The sequence below is a fragment of the Fusarium poae genome, chromosome 1 (genome assembly GCF_019609905.1).
Source record: "Fusarium poae strain DAOMC 252244 chromosome 1, whole genome shotgun sequence".
NCBI classification, from domain to species: domain Eukaryota; kingdom Fungi; phylum Ascomycota; class Sordariomycetes; order Hypocreales; family Nectriaceae; genus Fusarium; species Fusarium poae.
In genome coordinates this window covers 1287173-1298804 of record NC_058399.1, presented here as the reverse complement: position 1 = coordinate 1298804, position 11632 = coordinate 1287173, and the positions used below count along the sequence as shown (strand labels likewise).

Here is an 11632-nt window from a genome sequence, read left to right as displayed (position 1 = left end):
ATGACAATAGATTTAACTGTCATAAAAGCTACTGCTGAGATACGTTGCTGTTGTATCATTTTCTATGCAGATCTGACTAATTCTGAAAACGTTCAAGAGAGTGTGATGATACTCAGAATTCAATCAGAACGCCCTCTCTTTCCCTCTTCAGATCTTGCGCTGGTTCATGTTCAGTATCCGGTTCCTCTTCGTACTCATCCTCTGCTTCCACCTCTGACGCCTCATCTAAATCTACGGGTCTCAATCCGACACGCTTCGCACGAACTCTGAACCGAGGCTTCCTCCTGCCATAGCTCATGATCTTCCTGTCCATTCGACGAGCGCTCGACGCATCCGCAGCACGAAGCATCTCTGGAGGCATTGGCATGATGCCCCGTGCCTGAAGCCACCAGTCAGGGGACTGCGAGAGACCAACTTCGTCAAGGCCAGTTGGGGTTGTGGGCATTGTATGCTCGTAGTGGCAGTCCAGACCCCATTTGCAGACTCCGTGGTGGCACCAGTGTCGGCATGGTGAGGGGAGTTGCGATGATGGCGGTGTGGCATTGGGTTGAATCGACGATGGTTCTTTCTGAGGATCAGGTTTTGGCTGCTGCTGGTTCTCCGGGTTGTGGCAACTCGATGATAGCCCTTGGGCAGGTTTAAGCTTGACTTGAGGGGCCAAAGTGTGAGATGGTAGAGACGTCAAGGCCCTTGGGCTTTGTTCTTCACGAGAAGTGTCGTGAGAAATCGATGGACCCCATATACTGACACTGGGCTGCATCACAGATTCACGGGGGTTTTCTTCTTCCGCTTCATCACTGACACACGCCTCATTTTCAGTGATGGGGTCGAATCGGAGCTTATAGGTATACTGTTCTGCATGGATAACACCCAGATTTCCCATGTCCTTGGTCTCGTCTTCAGATAGACTTCGAGAGACGCCGATGACTTCCACCCAGTCAGGTAAAAGGTCTGCAGGGATGAGAGGCACGGCAGTTGCGGGCTGAGCAATGATTTGTCCTGTGGGCGTGATCTCCTCAGCTCCAGGTCTGACCAGGAAGAACTGAGGTTTTGGGGTAAAAGTCATGATGGCTACGGCTGCTGCAGTGGCGATGAGAAAGGACGGTCGATCGCCAAGCTACATAATGCGAAATGAGTAAAGCGAACCAGAAATCCATGGTGGCAGTTCTGTCGTGTTTTCTTTATATCATTCAGTAATGATGTTTGTTGACCGCACACTGTCTCATGAACCGGGTTTGCTGCAGTACAAACAAGCACAAAGGTGTATGTAATGCTTGAACAAGTTTGTCTCACCTAACGGGCCTCCACACGAATCTTGACATCCAATCCATCCACGCAATAACCTAGCTGCCTAGGCCCATCCCTAAGTTCAACTTCTCTCTTAACCCATCGGCCTGGCTTGCCTCCGCTGTCCGCGTCAGCAGCGTTTGCGTCGACCTCTTTGCGTTCCCTCTCTTCTTCGGCATCCTCCTCGTCACTGCTTTCACCCTCCTGGTCATCAAATCCCGCGACAGGATCCCACTCTCCTGTTTCCCAGATGAGGCCAAGTTTGAGTGGGGACAAGCCGAATAACTTTCCAGCAACTCCTTTGACGGCGTACATGTCGTAGGATTTAGGTATCTTTGTTACTCTCTCCTCTCCTCCATCTCTATGAAAGGTAACGGTGACCAAACGAGCTTCTAGAAAGGCAGGGTTGACTTCTGACCTGCGTATAATGCTGGGTGCGCCGTGAATCTCGCATAGTTCTGCCCAGCGGGGGTGGAGGGCCAGAACATCTGCTTCGGCTTCCTCCGTTGCGGCTGCAAGCTGTTTTCCAATCCGAGAGAGGTAAAACATCTCAGCATTAGTCCGATCGGCCACTGTAACTTGACTAAAGTTGAGAGACTTGAGCGAGGCCAAGCGAGCGACGGTAAACATGTGAGACTCTTCAGAAGAAGATGATTTGGCGTCAACGTCAACAGCATCGTAGAATGGATTGTGGCCAATTCTCAATCCCACCAAACCAGGGAAATGTTTGGGAATCTGGTCCACGAATTTCCATGACTGGATATTGTTGTATGAAACATCGAGGTACTGGACGCTTTCTGAGAAGATTGGGCCTTCGATGCCTTCCGGTGCGATTGCAGTAATATTGTTTCCCTTGAGATGAATATTGCGCAAAGACGTGAGTGCAGTGAGTGTACTGATATCAACAAACGTGGTGAATTCGTTGATTTCAAGGTTGATCGATGTCAAAGTCGATGGAAGGCTTCCATAGTTCAGTACTGGGAGAGACTGGAGTTGGTTTGATCCAGCATCAAGGGCTGCCAGAGAGGGACACTTTATTGCGATGTGACAAACTTCCTCCCAGCTCATCATGGTTCCCTCAAGGGACAGCTCTTTGACTTTTTCCATAACGCCACCAGTTTGGTTATCCAAAATTTCCTGGAAACGGTTGCCACTGTAACCATGTCAGTAAAAACAGTTGCTTGTTTTTGATGGACATTACGCACTTGAGGGTGAGATGTTGAAGGTTTGGTAGTTCACGACAAATGTCAAAGACGGGGTCAAGGTGCTGAAACAAATTCCGACTGAGGTCCAGTTGTGTAATTTTGGGGCATGTCTTGGTGATGGTTCCTTCGCTTTCATCGTCTGCCCTTGCGCTGGCAACCTGAAGGTCATCCAGGATCACAATAGTCAGCTCGCCGATATTGGCTTGCTTTCGGCGGATCTTCTCGAAACCGACCTCCTCAGCACGCTTTCCGAAAAATATGATTTCTTCTGCCGCCCTTCTACCGTCGGGAAGCATGTACTCGCTGGCATATTTGTGGTTGACTGCTGCTAAGAAGTGACGCGGCGGGTCAGCCGGTCGAGAAGGACGCACAAATGAAGCAGCGGTGGGGAACTTTGATTTGCCTGTGAGAGTTAGTTTTGTTGGATCGATCACAAGCAAGATGAGCATTCGTGAGTGAGTGAGAGTATGTTTGTTCTTACAGGTGAAATAGCGAACGCCCTTGTGACATCCGTCATGTTTGCCTCGTGCTGAGTCGTCCCATTCTACGCCCAGCCATGTTCCTGTTGTGCCTGCGACTTCACCGACGTATCTCACTGTGCAGAGGGCGCCATCATAGGAAATGCGCTGTCCGACATGTTGCGAAGCTGCCATTTTTATTTTCTTTGTTGGCTGAACAACAAGATAAGTAACATCAATGTGACGCTTCGCTGGACATATTCTAGAGGTCACTTGTTGGCGAGGGTGGAGTTGAGATTCTTCAGCTAAAAAGGAACAGATGGTACATATGGAGTGTAACGTAATGCTATAGCCACAACCTCGATTATCATATGACAAATATTATTTATTATTTATTGAAAATTAATAAAATACATAGTAGGCCGAATCGATTCATACTGAATGTTGCCTAGGTGAATGAATAAGGATATCGCCCACATGCAAACTTGCCACAGGGTAAGGTGACTTGTCACTATCATTCCACAGCATCCACTTCCCAACCTCAACTTATCACCAACATCCATCAACACTCATCATGTCTTCTTCTTCCATTGAATGCCAGCATCGCTGTGCTCAGATGCTCTCAATGGCAATGTTTCTCCAAGACATATCTACCCGTACCAACCTTTTGGATCAGAAATGCGCCAATTCTAAATCTTCACAGCCCAACAATGCCTCCCCATCAGCTCAATCACGCCCTAATGCGCCAACTCAACAGATTAGCCAGTTACCTGACAGGACTCTCTAAATGATAAAAGTTAAAACACTTATCTATTCATTCAAGATGGGTAAGCCTCAATCTTATGGCAGAGAATCACCCAAACTACGAATCACAGCGTAGTTTGATTCATCGAGTCTTCAGAAAACTAATATTACTCAAGGAAATTCAATTGAAAGCTAGTTACTATTCATACTAAATCTAGCTATTGTCGTTCGTTCGGTGTAGAGAGTGTCGGTCGTTAAGTACAATCAATGCCTGTCAATTTTCATGTGGCATTCTGGTATCGTTTCGCTCAAAATCAGTTTACTCGACCAACCTTTCCCTTAGCGTGGTCACATTCCTCAAGGAACCGGTAGATTCCTTCAAGACCTTCGTAATCTTCGGATTGTCCAACTACTGAGCTGGCTGGAGGTGACATCGTCTCGTATCCGTCAGTCTCAGCCAACCACGGGTTGTCAGACATATCGTCCAAGATTTCATTATGAACGAAATACTCTTCGCCAAGAGTCGAAATCTCATCAGTCTCATAACCCTCTAAAGATCGAAGTGATACACTTGGCTGTTTCCCGCTGTCAGGGGCGAATGGGAACTTGAGAGCTACTGGAACGCCAGCAACGTCGTCAAACTCGGCATCTTGACCCACGACGCCGCGCTGGATCCCAACGTCATCGCATAATCGCTCGAGGGTCTCGGCGTCGACGCCTGGGAAACGGACTCGAAGAATGTTGTGTTTCTCTAATAAAACTGGAAGATCACCTAAAACTGCAAGTCTACGGAGATCGGTATCGATTGCTCTGAGATCCTGCAGTACTCGGCCGAAGTCGGAGGACAGGACATCAAGGAAACCCTCAGTGTTGAGAGAAGCACCTGCCGAAGCAGCCTGAGCCTTGAAACCAGAAGTCTCAGAGGCGAAGGGGATAGCAGCAGCAAGGGGGCTAAGAGCCGTGACGGTGGGACTGAGGTTGAAGTCGACGTAAGCACCGGGGGCCGAGTTGGAGAAGGCGGAGAGCTTGTGCATGGCTTGGTCTTCAACTGGCGACACCGCTCGGTACTGTCGGTCACCTCGAGGTCCGAGACCGTCATAACGGAGCTTCTGGCCAGAAAGGAAGAATGCTCTCATAGCTTGGGAGACATTCTGCACGACTTGAGCCGGAGCTGCCGGACCGTGGGAGAAGTATCGAGCACTACCACCAAGACTGTATCCACCAGCACTTCGAGGGAAAGCACCACCCGTCAAGTTAGGACGGAGGGCGTTCGCGAATGGAGCTCGGCCAGAGAACTGCCCAACACGTCGTGATGTATTGGAGTTCGGGAGCTTGGATCGGTCGAAACGAGCAGCCTTGGGCTCGGAGCTAACGAATCTCCTAATAACTCGGTTGACGTTCTGAGCAGCGGAGCTCGAGAACCATCGGCTAGTATGGCGTTTCTGCTGTCGAAGAGCAGCAACAGGGTGAATAGGTTGACGAGCAACTCTGGCGGTTCTCAGTGTAAGTTGGTTTTGCAAGGGCCGCGTCATAACGACAAATTTGGTCCGCACCACGTCTGTGGTTTTGGCCACGGCGACTCGCAGGAGCCGCCGGGCCATTGGACCCCACAGCGCCTGTAAGGACGCCATTGTGAAGTTGCGTACTGAGTTGGAAGATGGTTGTAAAGATCAAGCACAACTCGTACAGGTGAGTCGGCGCTTATGACAGTCTTTATGGCGGCGATAATTCGCCACGTCATGCGCCACACGGAAGGGGTCGGGTGGCGGACTGCGGGGTCAAACTAGGGCAAAAGAAGGTTAGCGTTTATGTACAGTCAGCAATCTCAACCTCCACGAACATAAATTTTCTTGAATTTGAGCTTCCTTCACTTAATTCTCTTCTCTTCATTCCTCAAGGTCTGGCTCGCGCGCGCGATGCGAAAGCGTTGTTAATTCTGCGCGACCAGACCTTACTCTCCTTCTAGGTAAGAACCTTCTTCTCCCTGCTCTTGCTTGCTTGCTTTTTATGATGAACATCATACACGAACAATCCAAATCAGACCAACCAATGGTGATTCCATTTCTCTCTAGAATTACACTGAGAAAGCTTTGGACCTCGGGCATTTGCAGGATAATCTTCAAAAGAACCCCTTACTGACTGGTCTCTAGTTGTTTCGTTTCACTTGCTATCCCATGTTGGACGTGCTTGCTGCCAAGCACGTCAACTTTTCCTACAAAATTAAAAGGTTTGTACACTTTCATCCTTTTTCTTCACTCTCCCCCTCTCCGTATGATGATCAAAACGACACCAGGGATTCCTCATTCTTAATATATAATGTCGATACTGTTGTATTTAGTTTCAGCCTTGTCTGACTGGAGATCACAACGCACCTTTGCTTGCTTCTATTTATCATGACCGCAATTGCTAACTCGCGTTTGTCAATAGGTAATGCTTTTTGCCCTACTATTCCCGACCTTCTTGCAGCCACTGTATGATGAAGATTTGAACGAACGGGCGGACATAAACGAGTACTGCTGCCTCCCACCCTAGAAAAGCGAGGACGTACAAATCCTCGTGGTGGGTGTGTAATGGGACCTCTTGTTGATACTTCGTCACCTGATCGTGGCTCTCATAGAATAGATTCTTGTCGATGTCTGGTTAAGGAACTGGTGGCTGACTGTTGAGGATCTAGGTACCGAATCAAAGAATTCTTTCTTTTGCACATCTGCCATCCATCTCTTTCGTGATGAGTTATTTTTCAAATTGTATTCACACTGTTTGATTCGGGGTCTTCGGATCCTGGGACATGAACACAACGTCAACTTCTGATTGATCGGTACGTCACTCACTGTTCGACTCACCTAGAACCTCATCACTAACTTATCTAGACTTTACTTTGCGCTTTTTGTCATATCAAAGTGATGCGGCCATGCTGACTCCGCCGTAGGAAAACACCCGATTTGCCCTTGCATTTGTCATGGTAAGACAAACATTTTTCATTTATACTACCCTTACCATATGATGACTATGCTATTATTAGCTCTATCCGAGTTCATCGTGACGAACAACCTATTCACCTTGGAGAACTGATCTGGTTCCCTTTATACTTTTCGTTTCTGAGATTATTTAGAGAACATCATAGCTAACCAGCTTTGCCAGATTTATAATTATGAGATTCGCATACGATACGGCGATTTATTTCCATGGACAATGCAAATGCACTCCGTTCCTGCATTGTTATTGTTATGTCTAGAGCCACTTCGTCGTCGGTTTCTTTTAAGAAGAGCGATACTTTCAAGAGTTTCCTAAAAGTAATAGTAAAGAGAAACAGAACTCTTTTTCTTTTTCTTTTACTACTATATTTTTAAGAGAAAGATATTTCTAATAGTATTCTCTTAAAAATATTATGTATCTAAATGTGTAACTTGCAACAAATGAAGTTACACATTTAGATACATAATATTTTTAAGAGAATATTACTATAAATATCTTTACTTTCAAGAGAAACTGATGATAAAATGGCTCTAGAAATACTAATACTACAAATACTGCTAGCGGAACACTGTTATATGTAGCTTTTCCCCTAAATATAAAATGCTTTGCTGTTGGTAAATCTCTGCAAGTGTAGCAGTAGTGGTAACGGTATGTGCTGTCGGGAGGAGTTTTGATGCTATAACCTTTAGCAAGAACTTATCCCGATATAAGAATTTGGTACTGACATTATGGCATTATATGGTCTTTCTTAACGGCATATTCCGTTACCGCGACTGCTACACTTGTAGGGAAACACTATTATAGTCACTGCTCTTTTTGTTTTGGAGAACTGAAGTATATATATACATCCGCTGGAAATACAATAAATTTCAACTATTGTTTGAACTTTTGCCTTCCCTAACCTTGCCGTGTGAAAATGTTGTTTGTCTAAGAGAGTGCAATTATGTGAAGTCGATGTCTAAAGCTTTGTGTCTCGGTATCTACGTAAATGGCAAAACCAACCATCTCTATTCTTCGCGTACTTGCCGGGCTCATCTCTTGAGCTGCAATCTTGCATTCATTCCGACAATGCAACGGATTAAGTCCCAATCATCCCGATGGCCTACCCAGTCAGTAACAACGATGCCAGTGGCTGCGGAACCTATCTTGAGCTTGTTGGGCCCTTTGCCTTCTTCGCCGTGGCACATGCAGAGGTATTCAATAACAGAAGGATTGACCTTGGCGGCGATGCGCTCTGGCCAACAGGTAGCATTGAAGAAGTTGCTTGCTGTTAGGAAGTTGACGATGAACGGCGGCAGATCAGCATCCTCTTTGTGATCGTCCATACCGGCGAGGGTAAAGGTCTGTTCAGCAGCACGCTCGAGTTGCCGGCGACAAAACTCAATCTTCTTCTGGATGTTTTGACTCTCGGTGACTGTGTAGAAATCTTGAACGCGAATATGTTCTCCTTCGCCCACATGACCATCTTCGCAATTGTCAGGCCAATCGCCAGCGTCGATGCCCCAACCGCGGCCATCCCAGCATGATTCCTTCATCTCGTCATCCAAGTAAAATCGTCGGACGATGACAATGCGACCACGCGCGCCGCCTAGAGTGGGAACCTTGGGTTCAGTCCACCAGCGGCTTCGCCTTTTGTCAACGTAACTGTGCTTCAAATATTTGCCGAGCTGCTCATCGGTACCTCTGCCGGTACCCTCGCGTTTGATACTCATGATAACAGTCTCACTGGGGTTCTCATCGAGAAACTTGTAGATCTCTTCGACCATGTCTCTGAAGTACCTGGCACCGGTCAAAGCGATGGGGAACACGCTGTGTACAAGAGCAAGATCGTCACTACTTGAGCTTACAGAAACTCGGATATCGAGAAACCGGACGCCATTTCGGAGTTGCTCTGGAATGTCGACCGCTTGACATCGAACAGAAGGCAGGGCGGTAAAGCATGTTGGCGAGTTATGAGTGCCGGGAATGGAAAGCAACGGGAGAGGCCAATCGTCATGAAGCTCCTCCATCCATCGATGAAGTTGAGCAGAAGAGAAGATGGCGAGAAAAGCACCGTTGGGGGTATAAACAACGGTGAGGTCGTGATTTCCGCCGTCAAGGTTTTTCATAACAGACGACTTATTTGAGGAGCTCGGAATGTCGACTTCGTATTTATGGTTCTCATATTTGAAAGTAAGACGAACAGCCTCTTTGTTGCTATCGGCAGCTCGGATCCCAGTGTCTTTGGTCTTGAAAGGGTCAATATTGACTGATGCCTCTTCCTTTATAATCGCATCGCCCTTGGCATGTGTTTTTGAGCTGTAAATAAGGCCAGTGATGCTGGAGAGAACGCCAGTCTTTACGCGTTGACTTTCGAATCGCTGAACATCAATAAGCTCAATTGGGTTAATGGTAAGATTGCGAATAGTGAGGGAAGCCATGGCTGCGGTTGTCGTAGGATGAGATGAACACCAGGGGAATGGTGGCGTCTGTTGAGCACTGTGGTAGAAACTTGACAAATACTACTCTGCGGGGGTTTGAGCAGAACTCCTGGTACTGAATGAAGTAAAAGAAATCCTCCTCCAAAATCACCGACAAGCGACGACAACTCTTTGCATACGCAACTACAGCGACCAAATATGTATGTATAAAAACAAGGTGAAGAAGAACTGGCGGGGAGTTGACAGCAGTGCAAGGATCAGTTGCGGTGGGGACATTGTCAAATGGCCACCAAAAAGACGGTAAGAGTCTTGAAGCTGGGGAAATATAAGAGCACTCATCACCACCTTTACAATTAGCTATAAGAGGCAAGAATTAACAAAATGGTGTCTTCCTGTATATTAACCAGGTGTCGAGACAAGAAAAAGCGTATCAAATAGGAAGGAGACTTGTTGTTTCCGGGTGCCAAATATCTTACCTTGCAGCCATGCTTTTCTATACGCAGTTTCCGATATTGAATCGAACTCATTAGCAGAACAGAGAGCGTCAAGTTGATAGCTCGCAAAAGCTTGTCTACCAGTAGGTATCCTCTCTGGTGAGCCAACTTGATCAGCAATTGACCTGGCGCAATAATTAACTACAACACACAAGGCTGGGAATCTATGTACTATGCGGGACAATGTTTGTATCTGTTGCCTTGATCGCAACTAAGCCAATAGAATATCTCCGACAGAAGAAAGCCTCCTCGAGTTGGTTGGATGTGTCAATAACTAGCCAGCAAACTAGAGAAAGATCGACACGATCTAAGCTGACCCGAACCTTCGAACTGGGACAACGATGGTGGGAGGAACCAGGGCGCAGGGTGACCGTGCTTTGCCTTTCTGGTAAGAGAGTTGCCATTCCATCTGAAGGGGTGTGTATTGGCTTTGACTGAGTGGTGATTGAAATGTAGACGCCATGGCAATACATAGGTATAGTAGCGTAAGGGCCGCGGGAATGGCGCCTGAAGATTGAGCAAGTACAATGACGATGGCTAAGACGGGAACTGAACTCCAATATGACCCAGAAAGATTGACTTGGTAATCATAATAGGCTATTGAAATTCGTGGCTGTGAGTGCGGCTGACTTTGGGAAATTGTTCGAAGGGAGGGAGGCCAGACGAAGATGGTGAAGTTGAGCAAGATGATGAAGGGGAAAGATCCAAATTTCTCAGACCAAGTACTGAAGTGAATTAATAAAGACAATGTATTAAAGATCATGTATAATGAAAAATTGCGGGTAGCCCAATGATTTGCCTCTTCAATATCCATATGTCGTACATGTCCATGTGCTGTCATCCCTTCCTTCGGGTCGCATTTGTATTAACCAACTCCCAAAACCAAACCCCATGGGTCTTGTAACCATCATAAAAAGGCCGTTAATCATGCTCAATTCAAAAACTACCATCTCAAAACAGGAGTCTAAGGCTGAAGCATAAACAAGGAACGCTTGCGTCCATGTCCTCTCCCTTCACCACACTCGCTGAAAACATCAGCGAGTTCCATTTTTTTCTGTAGGAATACCCGTGTGGGCGTTCTCACAAATTCGAATGAGACTATAGTCTCGTGGAAAATGGGCGGATATCCTGTCAAACTTAATGACTTGAACGTCGTCTCTTGGCTGGTTCAAAGCCTTCATCCTCGTCATCCACCTCCTCACGAGATCGTCGGAGTGGAGGTGTACCGCGCTTCTGAACGAGTTCACCGATGATATCTCGGCTTCCGATGACATTGCCCGTGCCTTCAACAACGAGGCCAGCATCGACCTCAATCTTCAAAGGTCGAGGACAGCCTGACTCATCGATCATGGGAATGCCACAGCGCCCGGAGCTTCCCTCGTGCAAAGCTTGAACAACTGCTTTGGCAATGGCATTGGCCTGCTCTGCAGGAGTGGCAGTCAAACAGACAATGTTGTTGCTACGTGACACATTGACGGCAGTGTTGATACGTAGGCTGATTGGTGAACTGGTCTCGGATGTCTCGTCTTGATCATCAGAGACCATGGCACCGATGGGCGTGCTCTGGACAGCCGGTCTAGGGAAAATTCTATCCCCGATGCGCCCAAAGTCTTGAGCTTGGTTGGCCAATGAATTCATCTGTTGATTTTGCCTGTCTAATGTAGTCGAAAGTTGTGCTACAAAAGAAGCAATATGAGAAGGGATCCGTCTTGGAGTGTATGCTGGAGGGGGACCATTGTCTTTGGGAACGGTGACTCGGGGGCCTTGGGGCTGAGAAGGGTTGTTTGGAGGGCCCATGGTTCTTTTGTGTATTGTGGTCTGGTGATAATAATAGGAGGCCGAGAGGTTTGTGCTCTCAGTCTATGTCTTCTCTCTGGGGAACTGAAGAAAAGAAAAATGCAAGTGACAAGTTCGTTTGTCGAAGAAGAATGACGAGCTTTTAATGAAGAAGAGAGACACTGATAGCCCAGCACGGCAGGCAGTATTATCGTTTATAAATGATTCTCAAAGATTGCCGTTTACGCCAACGGGAAGACAAGAATCTGTCC

At 47.1% G+C, this 11632-nt stretch overlaps 5 protein-coding genes across 5 annotated transcripts; all 5 read right to left on the bottom strand.

Moving 5' to 3' along the window:
- Positions 1-112: 112 nt before the first annotated feature.
- On the bottom strand, positions 113-1066 carry FPOAC1_000447 (uncharacterized protein; the record flags this gene model as incomplete). Its single annotated transcript, XM_044845062.1, has 1 exon — positions 113-1066. The coding sequence occupies one exon, from the start codon at positions 1064-1066 to the stop codon at positions 113-115; it is 954 nt and encodes a 317-aa protein (XP_044710978.1).
- Positions 1067-1293: 227 nt separating this feature from the next.
- On the bottom strand, positions 1294-3145 carry FPOAC1_000446 (uncharacterized protein; the record flags this gene model as incomplete). The annotated part of the gene is made up of 3 exons (XM_044845061.1): positions 1294-2440; positions 2493-2895; positions 2974-3145. The coding sequence occupies 3 exons, from the start codon at positions 3143-3145 to the stop codon at positions 1294-1296; spliced, it is 1722 nt and encodes a 573-aa protein (XP_044710977.1).
- Positions 3146-4008: 863 nt separating this feature from the next.
- Positions 4009-5325, bottom strand: FPOAC1_000445 (uncharacterized protein; the record flags this gene model as incomplete). Its single annotated transcript, XM_044845060.1, has 1 exon — positions 4009-5325. One exon carries the CDS (start codon positions 5323-5325, stop codon positions 4009-4011), a length of 1317 nt encoding a protein of 438 aa, XP_044710976.1.
- A 2376-nt stretch (positions 5326-7701) lies between these two features.
- On the bottom strand, positions 7702-9090 carry FPOAC1_000444 (uncharacterized protein; the record flags this gene model as incomplete). Its single annotated transcript, XM_044845059.1, has 1 exon — positions 7702-9090. The coding sequence occupies one exon, from the start codon at positions 9088-9090 to the stop codon at positions 7702-7704; it is 1389 nt and encodes a 462-aa protein (XP_044710975.1).
- Positions 9091-10721: 1631 nt separating this feature from the next.
- On the bottom strand, positions 10722-11381 carry FPOAC1_000443 (uncharacterized protein; the record flags this gene model as incomplete). The annotated part of the gene is made up of 1 exon (XM_044845058.1): positions 10722-11381. The coding sequence occupies one exon, from the start codon at positions 11379-11381 to the stop codon at positions 10722-10724; it is 660 nt and encodes a 219-aa protein (XP_044710974.1).
- Between the last annotated feature and the right edge of the window lie 251 nt (positions 11382-11632).